The sequence below is a fragment of the Amphibalanus amphitrite genome, unplaced genomic scaffold, assembly GCF_019059575.1.
Source record: "Amphibalanus amphitrite isolate SeventyFive unplaced genomic scaffold, NRLGWU_Aamphi_draft 000362F_arrow, whole genome shotgun sequence".
Classification (NCBI taxonomy): Eukaryota; Metazoa; Arthropoda; class Thecostraca; order Balanomorpha; family Balanidae; genus Amphibalanus; species Amphibalanus amphitrite.
Genome location: NW_024881856.1, coordinates 194,488 through 217,971, shown reverse-complemented (window position 1 = coordinate 217,971; position 23,484 = coordinate 194,488). Strand labels below are relative to the sequence as shown.

The 23,484-nt window shown below is 47.6% G+C and overlaps 1 protein-coding gene across 1 annotated transcript; it reads right to left on the bottom strand.

Moving 5' to 3' along the window:
• Nucleotides 1-3,747: 3,747 nt before the first annotated feature.
• LOC122389562 (nuclear transcription factor Y subunit beta-like) lies at nucleotides 3,748-21,197 on the bottom strand. The gene is made up of 6 exons (XM_043381719.1): nucleotides 20,800-21,197; nucleotides 11,934-12,106; nucleotides 11,166-11,296; nucleotides 5,338-5,535; nucleotides 4,966-5,023; nucleotides 3,748-4,548 (listed from the first exon to the last, which is right to left on the bottom strand). Exons 2-6 carry the CDS (start codon nucleotides 12,001-12,003, stop codon nucleotides 4,457-4,459), a joined length of 549 nt encoding a protein of 182 aa, XP_043237654.1. The 5' UTR covers nucleotides 12,004-12,106; nucleotides 20,800-21,197; the 3' UTR covers nucleotides 3,748-4,456.
• Between the last annotated feature and the right edge of the window lie 2,287 nt (nucleotides 21,198-23,484).

Below are 23,484 nucleotides of genomic sequence, written 5' to 3'. Positions count from 1 at the left end.
GAAGGGGCCTCTTGTGCAGAGGGAGCCTTCCATCAGGAGAGGGCATAGAGGGTCTCGTTCAAGAGGCCAGAGGGGCCTCCTGACTCCTGCCCAGAAAGGGCCCCTGTGCAGAGGAAGCCTCGGGGTCTCCTGCCCATAAAGGAGCTCCTGCCAGATGGGGCCTCCTGGCTCCTGCCTAGATAGGGCCCTCTGTGCAGAAGGGAGCGTCCCATCCAGAAGGGGCCTCCTAAGCATAAAAGGTCCTCTGCCAGAGGGGACTCCTGCCCATAAAGGGTCTCCTGCCAGAGGGGGCCTCCTGGCTCCTGCCCACAAAGGGCCTCCTGTGCAGAGGGAGTCTCGGGGCCTCCTGCCCATATAGGATCTCCTGCCAGAGGGGGCCTCCTGGCTCCTACCCAGATAGGACATTTTGTGCAGAGGGGGCCTCCTGACTGCTGCCAAGATATGTCCTCTTATGCAGAGAGAGACTCCCATCCAGAGAGGGCCTCCTGCCCAGAAAGGGTCTCCTGCAAGAGGCCAGAGGGGCCCCCTGACTCCGGCCCAGAAAGGGCCCCTAAGTAGAGGAAACCTCGGGGCCTCCTGCCCAGTATAAGATTTCCTGCCAGAGGGGGCCTCCTGGCTCCCACCCAGATAGGGCCATCTGTGCAGAAGGGAGCCTCCCATGCAGAAGGGGCCTACTAAGCAGAAAAGGTGTCCTGCCAGAGGGGCCTCCTGCCTATAAAGGCTTTCCTGCCAGAGGGGGCCTCCTGCTCCTGTCCAGAAACGGCCTCCTGTGAAGAGCGAGCCTCGGGGGCCTCCTGCTCATGAATGATCTCCTGCCAGAGGGGGCCTCTTGATTCCTGCCCAGATAGGGCCTCTTGTGAGAGGTGCCTCAAATCCAGAAGGGGCCTCCTGTGCATAAAAGGTCCCCTGCCAGACGGGGCCTCCTGCCCATCAAGGGTCGCTTACCAGAGGGGGCCTCCTGTGCAGAGGGTGCCTCGGGGGCCTCCTGCCCATGAAGGATCTCCTGCCAGAGGGGGCCTCTTGATTCCTGCCCAGATAGGGCCTCCTGTGAGAAGGTGCCTCACATCCAGAAGGGGCCTCCTGCCCATCAAGGGTCGCCTACCAGAGGGGGCCTCCTGGCCTCTGCCCAGATAGTGCATCTTGTGCAGAATTATAGTAGGTTAGGCAGGAAAGTCAAGTGTAAAAGTACCCTAAGCGGTGCTCAGGGGGCCTCCTAATTATGACCGAGCGGGGGGGGGCCGGGCCCCAAGGCCCCCCCCCCCTTGGGTGCGCCACTGCGTCCCGGCCCCGATCAAAGGGGCTGCTAGCCCGCTGTGCCAATCCACCGCCCGTAACACACACAGCAGCGTCCGATGGACAGGTGTTCAAATATTTTCATTATACCGTCACGAGTTTTTGCTGCTGTATTTTTTGCTCTTTAGCGGTGTCTATGGAATGACAGAAGGGTGGTGTCGGTGTGCCTCTTTAGCTGAACAGAACACCCACGGTGTTCGATTGTTGCGAGGCTACTCGGGCTATGACCACGGACGTCGAGCTGGGGCTACCATGGGATTCTAATCGCCACGGGGGAAAGCAGACGAGGTCAGTTCCATTTCTGAAATCACCAGTCGCCTGAAATCCCCGTCACTCGCCTCCTGACCAGGTGGCTGTCATCTACATCCCGCGGCCCCTCAGCTTCCCCTCAGCATCCCAGCCGTCGAGGTGCTCCGTGCTGGAACGCGAACGACGCTGTCACAGATGACGTCGTGCCAAAGTGATCGACGCGTCGACCTGACCCCGTCGCTGTCAGTAGTGTGTTGGTGTCGAGGTGTCACGGATAGGTCAATGTTGCCGTGCCGTGCGCGTCTGAGAGTGCGACCCAGAGACGGCTAGAAGGGAGACATCCGTCAAATTAATGGGTCAGGTTGTTGGTCAATAGATGACTTGCTGCGTCATTGAATTGCGGTCAAGGGAGCAAACTTTCAACTCTGTTGGACTAATAATCAGTCAGACACGCAGAATGAACACTAAGCGCCAGTCTGCTTTTTCGGAGCCGATTTACTATTAGCCGATATAATAATGGACACGGCCACTCGCAGACCGAAGACCACTGACCTGGCGTGACAAAAATCGCCACCACAACTGTATGTAAGTCTGGTGACGTGATTGAGCCGTATAACCAGCTGCATACATCGCCCCGATCCGGCGGTACAGATCGGGTGATGAATTCCGCCGGTCCGTCTCCCGTTCCGGGCCCGGGCGCCACGCGATGCCATTCCAGTCCGACAGGTGTGTCAATCAGCCGGGCGCGATTGAATCGCTGCGGTGACACCGCGCATTGGTCCGGTTTTTACCTGTGCGCCACGTGGAACTATAGCGGAGGTCGAGTTAACTGCGTGGGTCGGAAGGCCAGTGTTACCTGTACTGTGGTGTATGTTTCTGCCGTTTATAATGATCTGGTTTGGTATGTAATATTCGTCACGTAATTGTCTGTTAGCCATTTTTATGCCGGATTGCATTTTATAGGAAGTACCCTTAGTAGTACGGGTTTTATATTCCACATCTATTGCGTGCATGCCCGCACCATTACTGACGGTGTAGTCGATAGTTCTAATGGAGAGAAATGCACAGACTTTTAAGTGCGATAAAAATTAAAAATTGAAATTAAAATTATCTTAGGGACAAGCCCACGCGAATCAGCTCACATTATTAAGTCGTCCGAGCAATGCCGTTCGAGTTCGGCGGAGGCCTGGCTGCCGGTATCGAACGGGATTGACCGGACTACATAGAATTTTCTTCGTCCGAGGAGACAGCGAACACACCCTAAAAGCCGGTGTGTTTAGCTCCACTTCCCCACCGGCATGGTATGGTCAGTGAGCTCTAGCCTCAACGTGTTCGTGATATGGCTTGTTTTGTGCGGTCCTTTCATCGCACACAACATACAGTGCTCCAACCAGTGACTTGTGAGTGAGCCCGTGTTTCCGCGACTGGGGTAGAGGAAGATGATTATCCGTGCCCCAATGAACAGCACTACCGAAGCGACAAAACTGTTTCAAACGCCAGCTAATGGCGAACGTAGGTATAACGCCGAATCCTCATGGTCCACTGGATCCACTGATCCACTGAAGAAAACAGTCTGGCCATGTTATTCTTCCACAGCAAATATATAGAGACACACATCCAGGCCCTTGGTGTCCTTCATTTTGTATAAAACGCACTGGCCAGTGGCCACTGACTTCTCGCGATGAGTAAAAAAAAGCGAAAAATAAGCAGCTACTCCCGGACGAAAAGCCCGAATTATACTCTGTCATGCTCACGCACCTTAGAGAAAAAACAAGTTCCTTTGAATTACAGATATGCCGTTTAATTGCACTGTCAGGAGTTGATCACGCAAGAAGTTGAACACACTGGTTTGCAAAGAGCGCAGTTTTCAGTTATATAATTTGCTGCGATGATGTTATTGACTGCTCCAAAACCCTAATGCAGGGCTCTACTCATACCACTCGTACTTTCTCATACTAGACAGAGAAACCTATGAAATACCAGCTTGATTCTGACTTTCGATGTATTAACTTATCGTATTTTAACTTACTATCGTATAAACTATCGTAAATTTATCGCAAGGTTTGTACAAAATTATGTACAATTGCGTCCGGCCTACTTCGTATTTATAAGTTATAACATCAATCTTCGGTTTCATTCGCACGTGAGCTTCATCATACATCCAAGAGCATCTTCAGATTCAAGTCGATCGAGAAACACCTTTGCTCGCTGAAACACGGTCAAATATTTACCAAATTGTTTTCGTCGACATTCTCAAACCTGTGTCCACATGTGACATAATAATACAATTATTCACACAACCAACAAGAACGATTCACATATGTACAGAGGTATTAACAGGTTCCGATGGAAGATACATGTCCCTTCCAGAACGCAATCATACAAGCATGACGGGCTCCGCTTTTCTGAATTGGTTTCAACGAATGTTTGATAGGTATGCATTGCAAGAAAATACGAGTAGCACCGAAGACCGTTTCTTTCATCATAAAACGAGTTCCTCGCCTTTGAGAACTCAAAATTTCGCCCGAATATCACTTGGTAATAAACCGCCTCCTGGATGGTAACAATGGCATGCTAGCACATCAACAACGCGATGCGTGTGCGGAAACACTAAGCTAAAAACGTCCTGCCGGCTTTGCACCGTCCTCAGCTCTCGTCGCCCGCTGGCCGGTCCACTCACCAATCTGTCCAGGCTCTGACTCGGGCTTTTAAAGCCAAACTAACCCTTCACGAGAGTCTCACAAACAAGCAACGCAGGTACCTTTCAATGGACACAGCACCCACCACGCGGCGCACCATAGTTCGTTCGGTCCGTTCGTCTCCGTGCCGGCCACACCGGCAAGCAGCACACCCTGGCGGCGGCTGGCAGAAGCACAGCTGCGATTGCAGTGGACAGGTGGCGCTGTCGGCGGCTCTAGAACTGTTGATTCCCGTACGCGGTGTATATCATCCCGCCTGTCGCTCCGCCTGCTGAACCCTCGCTGAGTGGCTCCAGGGTGTTGGTGCCTGTAGAGGCAAATGCAGAGATAGTGTGAGTGCAAGGGGACGCAGAGAATGACAGAATGACAATGTGCAATGGTTATGCACAATTGCACATTGCACAGTTTAACTGCATTGGGGACGACGCTGACTCAGACTGATTCCGAAACCAAGCTGCATGTAAGTGAATAGGACGGTGCAAGTCTTAGATCAACTCAAAGTGATTAAATGGATGCTTAAAAGCGTTTATTACCACCTATAGGATAGAACTATGTGAGGTTACTTCAACTTGACGAAGACAGCCGAAGGAGAACGGCGCAGCACGGTTCAGTGAGCACGCCGGCAGGCTCGGGCCGGGCGACTGAGGAAAACGGTACATTGCTGGACAACATACCAATACGAGGTCACCGAGCGGGTGTGGGAACACAAGAGACATTCACTTACCGAACTGGGGTTCTTCAATTTCATCAAACTGGTCTGGCATCTTGTCGCCTTTTATAGACTGAAAACAGACAGAGGTGGGGTGAATCTCATTAGCAAGACATGCTCTTAGTAGAATCGATACCTGTTTCCAACTACTTAACAAGAGTTTCTTTAGCACAGTTTATGAGACTCATATCAATGTCAAATCAAATCACATTCGCAGAAAACGTTTCCAAGAATGTAAGCTTATCGACGAGGACATCGACATGAGCAGTGAATAAGTGAACAGTAGAACAAAATCGATTCAACCGGCCGCACATCCGTTTCAACGTCTTGGCTCCCGTTCCAGATAACCCAAGTCCTAGAAAACTACCGAATTATTACAGCACCCACCTCTCTGTATTTCTGCAGGAAGAGCTTCAGCGGTTCGACGTAGTTGTCGAAGCCGAGCACGGACATGGCGAACAGCAGGTCCTCGCCGTTGATGGTTTTCCGCTTCTCCTGGTGACACCGGTCGCTGGCCTCGCTCGTGACAAAACTCACAAACTCCGAGACACACTCCTGCATACACTCCCGGGACTCCTTGGCGATCTGACGAAGGGCAGAAGAGAATACGAGTTAAAAGATGCATTGCGTCGCGATTATGATCTAAATAATCGATACTTTCAGTTGTATTTGTGTCTCAAGAGCAGGGTTGTGCTCGACTAATGAGTCGAGTCAGAAATTTGACTCAACTCTGACTCAAATGAGTCAGATTTGAGTCGATTCGGAGAAAATGTTGAGCTGTTGAGTTGAGTCAGAGTTGAGTCGGGCAGGTATATTAAAGGGACCCTCCCACCTTAACATTAGATTTGAGTTGAGATAGCCAAAATGGGGTCCCTGGCTCACAATTACCGGTTTCGGCACTCACAACATCGAGAAATGCCTTAAATCGGAAATATTGAATTTCAAAATTGCAGCATTTTGATTCAGAGGGGCTAATGCTGAGGAATACCCCTCTGAATGTGTGACGTCAGCGCAAATATCTAACGATGTTTTAATGTTTGACTAAAACGTTTTGTAGCACGCGGTGGTATATGCTATTTGCGCGCAACATCTGCCGCAAACGCCGCACTTCTAAAATAAAGTCGCTGGAAACAGCGGAGATCCCTAAAAAGTAAACAAAAGTAAAAGTCTAATATCTTGAAAACCGGTGAATATTTTTCGGTGAAATTTGGTAGATATTCGTTTTCGCTCTTTCTGAACCGAGCGACATCACTTTCATGCTAATTCATAAACTTTTTTGAAGGTGGGAGGGTCCCTTTAACCCGCGCCGGGCCGGGGGGTGTTTGAACACCCCCCTTGCGGTTTTTCGCAGATATCTCAAAAACGGCGGCGCGGAGCGCTGCCGTTTTTGGCACACCTGTTCATGCATCTTTTCCGCACATGTTGTGAAAATTTCAGATCCAGGTCACCTTAGGTCAGGTCACCAGGTCACGCCAAGTGACCTCACCTCAGAAAAAAATAAGAATGCTCGTCATAGCTACACCGACTGAACGATTGCCTTGAAACTTTCAGCGATTGATTAGAGCAACACTATCTATAAAATGTATATCTCGGAATTTTGATATCGGTGACCTAAGGTCAGGTCAATTTTGCGGCCTCTCCATTATAAGTCAATGGGAGAAAATTGAAAAGCGTCTGTTTTGCACGAACGCTATTCTAGACACTCTCAAACATCGGGATGTAGGTAAAATAGACACACTGAACCAGAAAATGGCAACTGTGACCCCTCGGTATGTCCCCGAGGTCATCTCAGGTCACGAACAGAATCTAACAGTTTTTCGATGATAACTTCTGATAGAGGCGTGCTAGAGCGCTGAAAACGCCTTAGATGTGTTCGGCTCGACGTTGCGGATCGACTGATATGCAACATGACCTTTCCGGTGAGGTCATGACCTTGACCTGAGGTCAAATTTTCAAGTTGACCTTTCAAGGTCAAATTATAGTTCATTCGACGCGTCTCGACGAGAGGAACACGATACTGGCAAAAGTACTGTCATAGCTCTTTTGAGTGAAAAGTTATTGCCGAAAATACGTTTTTCGTAAAAACGACTATTTTTAGAGTTTTTGCCCTCTGGAGGCTAAACCGTTGACCTGAGGTCAAATCCGAGAACATTACTCGGAAAGGTCTGTAAAAGGGCTATCGAATGCGATTTTTTACGGCGCTGTAGCTCTATCGGTTCCCGAGATAGCCGTTGGCAGTTTCCAAAATGTTGAAATAGTCAACATTTTACCTTTGGTGACCTCTGGTGACCTGACCTTTGACCTGACCCAAAAAATGACCGAAGTGTTTTCGTCCTTATTTTTGACGTTCTTTCGACTGCCGCTTACCGCGTGTCGCTACGTGGCCCAGGAGCCGAGTTAGAAGGGGGGGGTTCAGACACCCCCGCGGCCCGGCCCGGAATCTCAGAGCACCGGCCCGGCGCGGGTTAAGGTGTTGAGTTGAGTCAGAGTTGAGTCAGTAAAATAACTTTTAACATTGAGTTGAGTCAAACATTTAGGAGTCAGCTGACTCAAGTTTCTAGAAACTATATATGTTACAGGCCGTATGAAAACTCAGTCCGTTTGCAAACGGCCTGGCCCGATTCAGGCCGTTTGCAAACGGCCTGGACAGCCCAGTCAGTATGCAAACGGACTGAAAAGTCAGGCCGTTTGAATACGGGCTGAAATTCCAGGCTGTATGCAAACCGCCTGAAATTTCAGGCCGTTTGCAAACCGTCTAGGCCGTATGACAACTTTCCAGACACCAGGCCGTTTGCAAACGGTCTAGGCATTTTAAAAACAATCTGGTCTGCATAAAGTTACAACTGGACAATGTTGAGTTTGTTGAAGCACGACCGTTTCATGACATTACATGGCACCAATGGCACCATGGAATCCTGAGGTGCATTCGGCATCCGGAAAAATATTGCCAATCGGTTATTCTCCGTCGGAAAATTATTGTTGAGCGCCTATCTTCAGCATGTCTCGTTATCGCGATACCGTTCGTGATCCCCGATGATTCTCGCTAGTTCCGGAAAATTCTCCCTGATTTTCCCGATGACGAATGCAGGTCTGGTCAGGAAGAGATTAGCAGAACTGAGACCCGGCCCGTATAGCGCCCGGTCGACCCGCGGGCTTCCCCCGGACTTCAAAGTTTCGCCTTCCACCGCAATGGTCAAGTATTGCCGGCGTACGCCACCGGCCAGCCGCCGGCGGTCGACCGGGCGCGGTGACGACTCTTATGTGAACCAGTGGCGCGGGAGCTTCTTCCAGACTGGGGGGGGGGGGGCTGAACCATAAAAGAGGTCAACCTAGGGTACCCCCAAATCTAGTTTTCTCACCGGTTTTAGGCCACTTATTTTTCAGACCTTGGCCTTTAAAAAAAAAAAAAAACGCAAATATTTGCAAAAGAGTCAGGTATTCCGTCTCAGCTGAGTGAAGAAACTACCGTTTTTGCAACCTGAAATAAACGTTTTAATCTGCCAAATGAGTTGCCGAGCCAGTGAAAGAGGTGGATTTTTCACTTACATGCTTTCTTCCTTTGTGACCCACAACCCCTAATTTGGGGAGGACAAGCTGCCCCAACGGTTCCTGACCTCATGAAAAGTTGTGGGGCACCGCCCCCACGGCCCTAGAGCTGTGGGAGCAAGCTTCCCCCACTGCCCCTCCCCCGGTTCCCGCGCCTATGTATGAACCTATGAAATTATGTTGGTAGATTTCCGATTTCGATTCCTCCAGCTGGGGGGGGGGGGCTCAAATACATTACGAGCCCCCCCCCCCCCAGCCGAAAAGTTGGAGGGGCTCAGCCCCCGCTAGCCCCCCCCCCCCCGGTTCCCGCGCCACTGATGTGAACTCTGATGTCCATTGCGCGCTCCGGCGTTTTATGCCGCAAAATAATCGGTGAGTCTTGTAGTGATACGTTTCACCAGACCTCACCAGTAGTGGCTTCACCAGGCTCCATCAATTGGATGGCCGTACACAGGCGGACTGTGAACTTGTATAATTAGTAATATTGTCGAAAAACGGCCGGGCCGAGCATCAGCACAGTAAGAAAATGCTCGACGTATGTAGACGAGTCATTCGGCATGGAATGTGCAAGCATTCACATGGATGCAACCTGATCATCGACCAGCCTGGATCCTTTAAGTTCAATTTTCAGAGGCTGTTGTACCTACTTCGCCAGACCGTTTGAAAACCGACTAGGCCGTTTTCAAACTGTCTAGGCCGTTTCAAACTGCCTAGGCCGTTTTCATACGGCCTGATATTTCAGGCGGTTTGCAAACGGCCGGCTTTTTTAGGCCGTTTTCAAACGGCCTGGGTTTTCATACGGTCTGTAAGATATATATATATATATATATATATATATATATATATATATATATATATATATATATATATATATATATATATATATATATATATATAAGCTTTCTCCGCTTAACAACTTAGTCTTGGCCCTGGTACCGGATTTTTTCACCCCCTCCCCCACTCAACAACTTTTTTATCTGAGTCAATTTTGAGTCAACTCACTTGACTCAACAAAAAAGTTGAGTCAAGTTTGAGTCGACTCATATTTCCATTGAGCCGCTTGAGTCATGAGTCGAGTCACGGGAAAAAATCAGCTCCTTGTTTGAGTCAGAGTTGAGTCAGGGCTTTCTGTAGTTGAATGATGAGTCGAGTCGGCAAATTTTTTTGAGTCGAGCACAACCCTGCTGAAGAGTTGTGCAAAATAAGAGTTGATAAACCCGTTGGTTTGGCAATTTATGCCACTTCCATCAAACATTTTCTAGAATAGGTAATTTACTAGACCAGCAACAGAGTGACTCATACATATATTGCACTCCGCATGATAAACGATGTGTGCAAGTCAGCCTTTAATCCGTGGTCGATATCCGATGATAGCGTTACCATGAGTCACGTTGCCATCATACACGACATTTCCCCTCTTACAGAAGTCGGCTTTCACGCGCACTGCAGCGGGTCTGAGCCGAACACGAACTGCAGGGGGGGGGGGTTGAAAACAACAACCCCCCCCCCCTGAGATCTCGAAAACGGCGCAACGTAGCGACAAGCGGTAAACGGCGTTGGATAGGTTGAGATGAGATCTACAAGAAATACAAAGATCATTTTTGGTTCAGGTCAAAAACGAGGTCAGCAGAGGTCACCAAACTCAAAATGTTGCGATTTTTAGCGATCTCGACATCCCTACATATTTCCCGCTTTATCTCGGGAACTAGATGAGCTAGAAAGTTGCGAAAAAAGCATTCGATAGCTGTTGAAACGCTCTTTCGCTTAACTGTCCTCAGATTTGACCTAATGTCAACGGTTCAGCCTATAGAGGTCATGTAATGTCAGATCAATATTGCAAATTTTCCGGAAATGCTTTTTCTGCAATAACTTTTCTTCCCAAAGAGATAGAGAAATAATTCACACACCATCGTTCTTTGCTCGTCAAGGCGCATCGAATGGTTTATAATATGACCTCGAAAGGTCAAGTTCAAAAGTTGATCTCAGGTCAAGGTCATGACCTGACCGAAATACGTCATGTTGCATATCATTCGATCCGCATTGACGAGACAAACACGATAAACGTCGAACGGAGTCTCTATCTCTATTCAATTAAAAATTATTGAAGAAAAACCGTTGGTGACCTCAGGTGACCTGAGATCGAGGTCATGTTAGGTCAAACATTGACCAAACTAGGTCAAGTTGCATCTTGATCGACGCGTCTTGATAAAATAAGCGGGATGGTGAAAGAATGACGTTTCTATGTCCCATACTTCTCGAGTTATGTCCGAAATTGCATGCCGGGCCCCAAAAAGTGACCTGACCTAAGGTCACAGAAATAAAAATTTCGAAATATACAAAATATTCCTTATGGTCTCCTAATATGTTTCTCAAAGTTTCATAGCATTCAGTCAAATGGTGTGGATGTAGCACAGCGTCAAACTTTTTATGAGGTGAGGTCACTTATCGTGACCTGGTGACCTGACCTTGCATGACCTAACACTAATGTTTTCAGAGGTGATGTAAAATTGTTTGATGAACAGCTATACAAAGTTTCAAAGTCGTAGCTTCACTGGTTTTTGAGTTACAGCGAAAAAACCAGAGGGGGGGGGTTGTAAACACCCCCCTCCCCTGCAGTGCGCGTGTTAAAAACACCCACCACCCCACCGGCCACCACCTCCCCCACCTACCTTTCCGTTCGGCGGGATGCCGCGTTTCATGATGCGCGCCACGTTTGCGATCGGCAGAAACCGGTCCTGCTCGCGCAGAATGTTGCTGGGCTCTCCCGATTTGTTACCACCGGAGCCTCCGTCCCCGCTGTCTGAAGCACATAACGCCACCCCACGTCAACAGTGTGACATCACACAACGTGACGTTACGTGACGTTACCATATGTCACATCGCCAGGTCACGTCACATCAAATGGCGTCGAGCGAAATACGGCAAGCCACATCACATAACATTCTCCAGCGACATGCCAGAGGAATTTACTCGTAATCATTAGACACTCAGTAAAAAGAATAAAAAGGCACACTTGACGATGCTGCAATCCAACTAGCCTATGTAGCATCAGAACGGTATCAGTCAAAGATAAGACCACGTCTATGAGGCGCCAGGGTACTCATGGCACGGATCAGGCAGTAGCCGGTATATTACGTAACACCGTTGTGTAAATTCTTTAATCATTGGAGGCAGTCAAGTCACGCAATGTTGGACCATACTGCAACAGTCTGTCCCTAAGGTTCTCTGAAAATGGGCAAATTAAATACCAGACAGCACAACATGTGTGCAAATGCGTATTCGTTTCCCAAACGCGCCAGCAACGGGGAACTTTGTGACCACAGGTGGCCGAGCCTCCAGCTGACACCACATACTAACTCATGGCGTCATGGACAGCACAAACGCAACACTCGCCAACAGTTGTCAAAGTGCACAGTGTACTGGACAGGCGCACTCACCAGGGTCGCCGGAGTCCTCCAGCATGTAGGTCTTGCTGTCGCCGATGAAATCCGCGCCGTCCCCGTCCATGGTAGGGGGTCGGTGTGTGTGCAGGTGCGGTCGGTGGGGAACAGTCGGGTCTCAGCAGGCTCTTCGCCCGGTCGGCAAGGCTTCAGGAGTTCCTCCCGTGCTCCTAAAGAAAATGGACAAAGGTAGGGTTATACGAAACGAGAACGGAAACCGTCGGCATCGGCATGACGGGTAGCATTCATCAATTACCTCGGTCAGTGCGTAGCACTAAGTTTTGCAAAGCTCTATCTCCTGGCCAGGCCGAAGACATAAAACGTAGTCCCTAAATTTCGAAGAAGAATTGATGTCAATCGAATACCAACCAACTCTGGTTAACCAATAAGAAACCGATATCAACTCGATGTTGGGTATTTCTGAGCAAATGCTATTTTTTACTTTCTATTTTGTTGTTTATACTATCTCACTAACACTGGCGGATCCAGTGGAGGGGGATTTGGGGAAATGCCTTCTCTCAGCACCCGAAATCGACGAAAATTTGTCATTTTTTTTCTAAAAATAGACAGCAAACTAAACAACTTTCATGAGGAAGTGTTTGCTTCAGGCTGCACAACAATGAGCGTCATCGTATTAACCTTCCAGGGGGTGGGGGGGGCATTTTTTGCCCCCCCCCCCTTAGTTTTTCCAATATATCTCGAGAACCGCTGCGCCATGCGTCACCAAACTTTCAGTACCCTCCCGGGAGCAGCTAGCGCACATGGTGACCAAAATTTTTTCCAAAGGCTATGATAGGTTGGCCGCTAATGACGTCAGAGTGACGTCATTTTTGCCATTTTCGACCCAAAAAAAGGTTTCGCGGGAAGAGCTGTCAGGCCTACAGCTTTAGAGATACAGAAAAATGTTTCAGACATAAGAGGTGTGAAACCAAAAGGGCTACAAAACTGCTATTTCGGTTTTTCGAATTTTTTGGATTTTGACCCCCCGAAATCAAAAAATAGATTTTTTGGTTATAATAGCCAGAAAATCAAAAAAGTTTTTTTTGAATTTCGAAAAAACCGGAATATATGTGATAGTCCCTACCGCCTTCTATCTACATACCAAATTTGAGATCGATATCTTTTTTTGGCCAAGTTATAGCGAAAAAACTGTTCAAAATTGCTGACGTCAAATTTTCAAACTCAATTTTTAGCAATTCTAGACCTCGTAGCGCAAAACAAAGACCACCATTAGACTCCCCGTGACAAGCTGCATCGAACCGATACCCATTTTATGCAAAAATATCAACTTTGAAATTTGACCTTTTTTTACCTGACCTTGACCTGACTCCACCAGAAAGTGACCTAAACCGTACCTGATGGTCTTATAACCAACACCATTGAGTTGGAAATGAAAAACTGGCCATAAAACATGCATCGCATAATCTTAGTAAAGTTGGGCTCATGTGGTGACCCTTGGTAATGGTGACCTTTGGTGACCTGACCTGTGACCTGACCTGGTATGACCAGTGACCTCTAATAGCAACATATGTACTAGACAACTGACGCCTTATCGCTGATTTATGCGTTTTACTCGGTGTTATAGCGCTTTCCCTAGAAGCCCCGTGAACGGTGAAACATTTTATCTTTGACCTGACCTGTGACGTCATCGGTGACCCCGAGGTCAATGAAATTTTGTTTCCTTCGACAAATTTGACAGGGCTATCGAACGATGTTTGAATTTTCCGGATCCGTCCAGTAGTTTCGGAGATACGGGGGGGGGGCAAAAAATGCCCCCCCCCCCCACCGCGCGGAAGGTGGCTGGTAGGCCCACCGCCTGCCGGGTTAAGTTAGCAGAGCCGAAAAATATGTTCGCGTTGGCACGACCGAAGGTAACAAATTTAAATGTGATCACCTACGAGAGCAAATACCGGGGTGAATTCACCATTCGCCAACACGCGACGGATGGGTTCACTGGCGGAGCCAGAGAGCCCCGGGGTGGGTATTGGACGCCCCTTGAGAGGATATACAGGGTATCCCAGAAATGACCGAACATTTCAAAAGCACGATTTGTTTGTTAATTGGGGCTTTAGGGCGCGCCGACTACTACAAAGGTCATTTTGCGCCCATCACGTAGTATTCCCAAAAGCACGATTGTGCTAGATTCTAATGAGATTAGAGCATCATAATTTTACAACACATCCTTCACCTATCGAGCCATAGGCGGCGAAACGGGGAGGGCACCGGGGTACCGTGCCACCTTTGATTTTGGCATTTTAACATTAGCCCTATGGGCGTTGCAAGGAAAGAATGGGACCAAATGTCGGCAGTGCCGCCCCCCCCCCTTAATTGAAGGTGTTCCGCCGCTACTGTATCGAGCTTGGAGATTGTGTGCTTTTGGTGACCAGTCACGACTTGAGTCAATTATTATCCTGAGTCAGCGAAGAGTAGTCCCTTCCCGTTTTTAGCCTAAGCCACCAAAAGGCAATCATGGTGAATGAAATCCAGTTCCGAACTTTGTAAACGAACTTTCGGCATGGTTCTTGCTGGAAAAATCCAGCAGCTCATCTGCAAGCAGGTAGACGTGAGCAAAGCGCAGTTATACCGGGAGTTCCTAAATAAACAGTCGTATTTAAAAGCTGTATATTATCAGCATGGAAGGCATGACAAAAACGAATCACTTTCTAACGTACACAATAGTCGATGCCATTTCACGTGATACCATCTTCTTTTTGCTGTCTTTTCATTTGCAGCCACAGAGGACGTGTTCCAGATGAGCCCCCTCTCGCTCCACACACAGCTCTGCGCGTCGCCGAGCGGATTCACCGCAGCCCGGCAGATCTCCGGCCGCACTCGGCGTACCGCGGACGACACGGCCCTCTTGAGGTCATCTGTGGTTCTGGGGTTGCTTTTGTAGACCTGTGACTTCAGGTGACCCCAGAGAAAGAAGTCAAGTGGGGTCAGATCCGGAGAGTGCGGGGGCCAGGTCCGCACCTCTCTGCGGGGGATAACCCGCGAACCGAATCGGTTCCGCAGCCATTCTCGAGTCGCAACGGCCGTGTGCGCCGAGGCTCCGTCTTGTTGGAACCATTGTTGGTCCAACAGCTGCCTGTCTCCACCCAGCCGCCTGTTCAGCGCAGTCCAGAACTTGGCTAGGACTTGCCGGTAGCGCTGAGCGTTGACGGTGACAGACTCCCCAGCGTCGTTCTCAAACCAGAAAGGTCCGATGATGCCACTGCTGCTCATTGCACACCAGGCTGTGCACTTCACACTGTGCAGAGGGGCTTCCGCGACCAAATCGGGTGGCTCCGTCGACCAGAATCGAAAATTCTGGGAGTTCACGCGGCCATCCATATGAAAATGGGCCTCGTCGCTGAACCAGATTCGGTGAAGGAACTCATTGTCCTGCTCGCAATTTCTAGAAAAACCAGCCGCTGTAAAGAAGCCGTGACTGTTTGTCGACTTTCGACAGTGCTTGGTGAACGGAGACCTTATACGGGAACAGCTGAACGTCGTTTCTGGCCAAACGGTGAGCGGTGGTTTTGCTACAGCCCAGTTCCTGGCCCAGCCGTCTGAGCGACTTTTGTGGGCTCCTCTGGAGGGCTTCTCGTGCCTTTTGGGCGTTTAGAGGCGTCCTCTTGGTTCTTTTTCGGCCACATTTACCCTTTTTACGTTCTCCACACTACCTCTTGCCAAAAACTTCTCAACTATACTTAAAATGACGGTCCTTGATGGCACTAGGGTCCCTTTTAAGTGTCGGCGTAGCTTACGTTGTGTTGCAACGATTGACTCTGTCCAGGGGCGGATCCAGAAAATCTCCAAGGGAGGGGCCATTAGAAACCAGGAGGCCCCCCCCCCCCCCCATAATCCCACCTGTTGGAGGCCCCATCTTCCCACTTGTTGGGCCCCCCCCCAAAAAAAAACTGCGTCTATTGAGCTTATCTAGCTGTTCAGGCAACATCTCAACATCTGTGCAGGCTTGGAGGCCCTCTGTGCAGGTTAGGAGGCCCTGTAAAAGTGGTCATCTCTGTGAGTATAAGAGACCTCCAAGTTATGAAAAGCTTTACCAATCTTCTAACAAAGAAGTCTTCTCAGCTAGTCTTCTAAGAAATAACTAAGTGGGTAGGTTAAAAAAAAAACTCATCGGATTTCGGCCACTTTATTTTCAGGAGGCCCCCTTTTCAGCTTTTTAACTTTTTAACTTTTTATTTTATTTTTGAAAAAAATCGGCCAAGGGGGGGGGGCCATGGCCCCCATGGCCCCCCCCCTTGTATCCGCGCCTGACTCTGTCTCAAAATAGAAATGTACTATTTTTGTTTTTATGTCTGTACTATACGGCTGCATGATAGAAAGTGATTGATTTTGGTATGAAATAAAATGGCATTGCACGTGCTATCATCACGTGCAATTTGGTTGTTGTGGTTTTGTTAGTTGACGCCACTAGAGGCAAAAATAATTCGACTGTTTATTTAGGAACTCCCGGTATCAGCGAGCGAAGCCAGAGAGAGCAAGAGATAACATGGTTGACAAGCCTGGGCAGGGCAAAAACGGAGCGTGCACTGCACCAGTAGCCAAGCGAGTGGTTGCCATGACATGATCAGCAAACGTCACCGATCCACATGTAAGCTAGGCTAAACGACGGTATAGGGCTAGTATCCAAACATCAGTCCATTTTTCACCACGGTCTTCGACAAAATTTTGGGATTTGGGCCTCCGGAATGAAAAATAATCCAATAGTAACGAAAAAGCCGCGCAAATCACTGCAAGTTGGCGAAAATGATATCATATTCAACAAAAAAATGAACAGAGACACATTTTGTGGTCTTATGAGTATCCAATTAAGGTATTCGTATATCCAATATCCAATTAACCCTTTGAACCGCCAAAAGCAGTCGTGTGTGGAAGTCAGATAGCGACAACGCCCCAACAGCAGAGACGGCCAGGCTCCCGTCGAAAATCAAAGTGTGAGACATTTTGAGCCACAGTGCAATCATTCACCTTCGTGTGATACTCCAAACACGACTGCTGAGTGCTGACAGAGAGTACCACTGTGCTAATATTCTAGCATTACATTACAAAACTAAACGCTGTGAAGCCAATGGCCATGAACGGGTTTGTTTCGGAAACCAAATACCTATGCTAGAAGCTAAAGGTCGCGCCACGTTCCGGCATGGAGGTTCTCCACTTCCGATGACAAGAACAACGCAACGGTGGTGCAGCCAGAGTTTTTTTTAGAGAGAGTGTCTCATGGCCAGTGGCCTCGGACCAGTTAAGACATAAATTGAATCGAATTCATCTGTAAATATCCTTCAGCAAGAGGCCAATGATAACCGGCCCAGCTTACAACCAGTTTCGGGAGACCCGTAAAACAACCGAAGCGCAAGCGAGGATTGACTTGCATTTATCCACAATTGTCGTTAAATTTTGTAACTAGCGTGTTACATGTGTTATTTCCAAGCTGCTCTAGTTCACTATATCAGATGATAATAAGAAAAACTGCAATTGTTTTCTTTCCTGATCTTATAGATACGCTGACAAACTGTTCGGTCAATTATGGGACACACTGTATACTCTCTCAACAAGACCTACAATCATCCCAAGCCGCTGTCCCCCAAAACCTATGAGTTCGTTTCCTTGTGAGCGGCTGAGACGTTCAAAACAAATCTTAACCCTCGCCCGTAAACGGTGTTTTGCCACCTTCGCCCATGCAGGGGGGGTTGGTGCGACCCCCCCTGGCGTTTGAAAACGGAGCGTCGTAGAGCTTAGCAAAAAAGACCAACGGATTACTCTCAACGAGATCTCGCGATTGGTGGTATATTTTTTGGTCCTAGGTCAACATTTGACCTACTTATGACCGGTCAAAGGTCAAATTTTCGGAAAAATCTAACTTTTTCATAGTTCCGCGCCGATTGCGGCAAAACGGTAAGAGATATCGACTTGAAACCTTCATTCACTATCGTGATCCTTGATCAATTCTCTATCGTTTGGTGTGTATTTCGATGTCATAACTCTAAAAATGATGCGTTGGGAGCATCGGAAGTCTGCAAGGTCATTTGGGCATTGGGTCACGTCAGGCGTGCGTGTGACGTCACTGACCCGACCCTGACCCAAAATGAACTACAAGAAACAACCGACGATGCCTGAAATGGATAGCAAATTCGAATTCAGGGCATCAAAATACCCCGAAAAGACATACAAGTGCAAGAAGTCATTACAGGTCAACCGAGGTCACTGACCTTACCTTGACCTTTAGTAACCTTCAAAATGTCAACGGACATTGTGCCAATGTCAAATCAGCCAGTTGTGATTCTAAAACAACCCATCAGTGTGTCAGGTCGGTCGGCATTTATACCAATGTGAAGCAATCTCCAATTTAGCGTAAATCTGGCCGGAAGTTGTTCCCTTTATGACGTCATAACTCCGTGACCTGACATGACCTTGACAAAAAAATACCAAAAGTTGCGCAAAGGATGCCCCATAGGGTACTGAAAATTTGAGCAGGCTATCTGAAACGGTTCGGCGTGTAGCTAAGAAAAACCTCGGGGGGTTGCACCAACCCCTCCCCCCCTACATGGGCGAGGGTTAAACACTTTAAAACCAAGATTCTTTGGTTTCCTTTTCATATAATATTATTTATATTCTTTATATTATAATATTCTTCATTTCATATTCTTTGGTTTCCTTCACATATAATGACAAAAGAAGAGAAAAATTCATAAATTGCCGACGCTGCGGAAGAGGCAAATGTCCCTAAACGGCCCTTGCATCCGCTAACGCATGAAATTCGTGCAACTACTCGGACAAAGTGCCTTGGACGGACACAATTTTACTCCTTCGAAAAGAGCGACATGTCCGAACTTTTCAACTTTTGTGTCGTATGTTTCATGAAATCGCTCCCATTAAAGGGCAGACGTCTGCCCTTTACATGTGGTAGGTAGGTACTAGGTAGGTACTATAGGTAACTTTACGGCGAACGGCGACGGTCGGTGTCCTGCGAAAGCGGCGGTTGCCGTCGGTGCTTGAGCCCCGTATTTATATCAGGCGAAGCATGGACTGTATTTACGGCGACCGGCGTTTGTTGCGGGACTTTGGCTCTGCAATACGTCTAGATAGCGAATGTCGTGAGCATAAACTGAATGCCGTTTGGTGTTTTTGGTGCTCAAAAATAATAAGGCACTCTCGTGAAAATCTAATTGGCATTTGTCAACGGGAGCAGGGGCGGATCCAGAAAATCTCCAAGGGAGGGGCCATTAGAAACCAGGAGGCCCCCCCCATAATCCCACCTGTTGGAGGCCCCATCTTCCACTTGTTGGGCCCCCCCCCAAAAAAAACTGCGTCTATTGAGCTTATCTAGCTGTTCAGGCAACATCTCAACATCTGTGCAGGCTTGGAGGCCCTCTGTGCAGGTTAGGAGGCCCTGTAAAAGTGGTCATCTCTGTGAGTATAAGAGACCTCCAAGTTATGAAAAGCTTTACCAATCTTCTAACAAAGAAGTCTTCTCAGCTAGTCTTCTAAGAAATAACTAAGTGGGTAGGTTAAAAAAAACTCATCGGATTTCGGCCACTTTATTTTCAGGAGGCCCCCTTTTCAGCTTTTTAACTTTTTAACTTTTTATTTTATTTTTGAAAAAAAATCGGCCAAGGGGGGGGCCATGGCCCCCATGGCCCCCCCTTGTATCCGCGCCTGAACGGGAGCATGTTTACACCACATCGAAAATCGGGCTCAATGCCGTTGCTTTCAAACTGACAATACAAACCATCATTATCACCATAACACACCACGCACTCCAACTCGGTCCGAATTCGAGCGACCCCGTCCCTTCTCTCTCCCCGGCACATCCAGCCCTATTCGAGCGCTCCCCGGGGCCGTTGCAGCGCTAACAAAGAGCGGACAACTCGGCTCGTGCCTCGTGGGTAACCGGCACGCCGGGCAGCTGCCGCCGACTCGCCTCGCCCCAAACACCCGGGTATGAAACGTGATGATGAGGGTCGAGGGAGTCCACGGGCTATTTACCGTGGAAAGAGCCGGAAAATAGCAGTCCTTGAAGATTGTGCTCCTGCCAATGACCTTGAACGGCGACGGAGTGGGGCAGCGCTGGGAAGCTCGAGGCTATTTAGCGAACATCTGCATACCAAAAGACACTGCTCTGTCTCCATTGCAACTAAATAATTTTTATAGAGGAATAAATTGTCTACCATGTCGTGTCAGCCAGCAATGGGAGACAGCCCAGCAATTAAAATCATGAGGCAATCTCTATCACATAAAAATACTTTTTCTGTTGCCACATTGTTCACTGGGTATATTGAGAAAATTTGTAGATGTCAAAAATGGCTGCAAGTCAATTTCATTGTCAGCTGCTTTTTCCCGGCTTCTGAATGCCGGTGCTTCGCATGCAGCTCACGCGCTCCAACATATCACACTCACACCCTGTTTGAACCCTCAGTCACAACTCACAAACCCTCAGGGAAAATGGGGAAAAACCGATGCGTGCATTGCACTCATGACATAATCGTATTCACAGTTACTTAAAATCAATTGCAATTTGCAATCAAATAATTCAACGTCTGTACCTAATCTAACAAGCCACCGCATTACATAAACTTGTTCGAATCTTACACAAGAATCTCGTCTCTGTGAATCACATCTCCTCAGCAGTGAGAAACAACATGCACGGTCCGCATTCACCACCGTACCAGAGCCCCAGCTCATTTGGGCTCGCCCTTTTTCATTTCCCACACTTCAAGTCCATTTCAAATGCTCCAACGGCTCCCCGAGCTGATTTGCGCCGAGTCGAAGCTCCCACGCCGCCGCGGCCCTGGCGCAGCCAATGACGCCAGAAATTATATCGGCTAAAGAGCTAATGAGCCTATCAAAAGTTGCTTACCAGTCAGGAAGGCGGCAATGCAGCTCCGATTGGTGTGGCCGCCGAAATCCTCACTCCTGAATGGACAGCTCGGCTGGGCGCTGCTCGGCGGCTGGTTGGTGGACGCACGCTCCCGCTCACCACTCACGGACGAGAAAGGCGACGCCGCCGCCGCCGCGCAGCCGGCCCGCGGCAGAGGCGCGCTCAGGAGCCAGCGTGGGGTCGGCGAGAACAAAGGAAGTTTGAGGAAAACTTTGTGTATTCAAGCAAAAAGAGGCAAACACATATGCTACTTTTTGTTTCATTACCTTAAATATATCAAACTGATGTTCATAACTTCAATCGCCAGCAACTTTTCATTGTATTACGAGACAGCTAACCCTGACCGCGCCACCTGGGGATCGATGCGGATGTGAAGCATATTTACGTCTGGACAACGAGTTGCGTTGGAGAGGCCGAAAATAGTGGCGATTTCAGGACCGCAAGAATGGACCGTCATTGGAATGATTCTTTTTTAAACCGTGCACTGTTTTCGGCCGGAATTTAATAGTTACTACAAAATATTTTGTAATTACGTTTCCACCAAGAATGAATGCCATCAGGGCTAAATTTTTAATACTATTGCATTTTGTCAAGAAGCATATAGTGCTGTTATATTGCAGTTTTAGCGCGTTTGTTACAAAATATGAAGCGAATAATCGTCAGTGTAATTCATCAACAGTGCCAGAAGACTATATATGGCCTTGGCCAGAAGTTAACTTGAGGGAAAGCTATGCTAATTGCTCTTGTCCATCCACTAAAATTTGCTTTAAAATTTGCTTTATTTTGCTTTGTGTATTCCTAAAGGAGAGGGAACTATTTCATTTGTGCCTTCATGTCAGAATTGAAGGTGGATCATTCATCATTATATTTTCAACGCAGTTTACAAACAAGCATTTGGTCTTTCTCGTTTATAAGCAGTGGCTAAGAAAATGTTGATCAATCCTGAAATTCAGTCATCGTACCTCAACTTGGCAGCAAGATCCCCCAAGGACAGAGGATATATTGTATACATGTCCTGTAAATCAAAACAAACAAGCATTTGGTCTTTCTCATATATAAGCAGTGGCTAAGAAAAGGTTGATCAATCCTGAAATTCAGTCATCATACCTCAACTTGGCAGCAAGATCCCCCAAGGACAGAGGATATATTGTAAACCTGTCCTGTTAATCAAAACATTTTTGTGCCTTCAAAGGCTTAAGTAATCTGTGGTGTGTTCGGAGTTAGGCTATATGGCCGTTTTTGTTGTATGTTTATGTGGAGATTGAATATAACTGTGACCCTGTGCTTGTTTGTATACTTACGGTCAAACAGGGAACAGCACATTCACATAACATACTCTACTCACCTAGCACCTAACTCATAGCTGTACCCTGCAGGATCTGTACTTGTTCATGTCTCGAGCATTATAACAAAGCACTAAAGTAGCTTAGTAATCATTTCCCACATTTTCTGAGCATCTAACATGACATACAGCAGTGCAGAGCAGCTTCAGAGAAGAAACACTTTAAATGCACAGACTCACACCAGCCACCCAATGAGCCAGTTCCTCTGTTTCTGACTGTTTCCCTGGACACAGCTTGGCAATGTGAGCTAACTTTTGGCAAGTTGAAGGTTAGCAGGTAAGATTGAGTTAGGGTGAGTACCTACCTATAACTGGGTGCTACTGCCATGCAGGTCTTGGGTAGGCTGCAAATATGTGTGATGATTGAGGTTAGGTCAGCTGTCAGGTTAGTCAGGTTCAGGTATGCTCATTGCTCAGGTCACATTTTTATGGACATTTGGCAATTTAAAAAACTAACAATCTGATCTAATCTAACCCAACTAAACATACACAACTACTGACTATAGGAACTGAGCACCTACCTACTTGTGCCTACATCTCATACCATGTCAAAGTAGAGTTCATTGGTGGAAGATTACCCTCAGTACTTTTTATCCCAGCCCTGTGAAGAAAACTAATACTTCTAAGCTCTGAGTCACTGCTGGCCATCCACAGGAAGAAATGCTGAGACTGAGAGCTTTGCAATTGTATATTGGACCAATAATGACTAGACTATCACGAATGACTAGGAACACATAATATGATCACATCGTTGCATGGATTGTCACATTGACAATTTTACTACAATCCTTTTTTAAAGGGACCCTCCCACCTTAACATTAGATTTGAGTTGAGATAGCCAAATTGGTGGCCATGGCCTGAAAATACCGGTTTGGGCACTCACAACATCGAAAAATGCTTTAATTCGGAGATATCGAATTTCAAACTTGCAGTTTTCGGATTCTAAGGGGCTAATGCATTGGTATGCCCCCTTAGAATTTGTGACGTCAGCGGAGATCTAACCATTTTAAATCTTTTACTAAAACGTTTGGTAGCACGCGGTGGTATATGCTGCTTTGCGCGCAACAAATGCCGCACTTTCAAATAAAGTCGCTAGGAACAGCAGAGATCCCAAAAAGTAAACAAAAGTAAAAGTCTAATATCTTGAAAACCGGTGAATATTTTTCGATGAAATTTGGTAGATATTCGTTTTTGCTCTTTCTGAACCGAGCGACATCACTTTCATGCCAATTCATTAACTTTTTTGAAGGTGGGAGGGTCCCTTTAAAGAAATACAGTGATGATGATTAACATCAAAATCAACATAAAGTGGATTTAGTGAT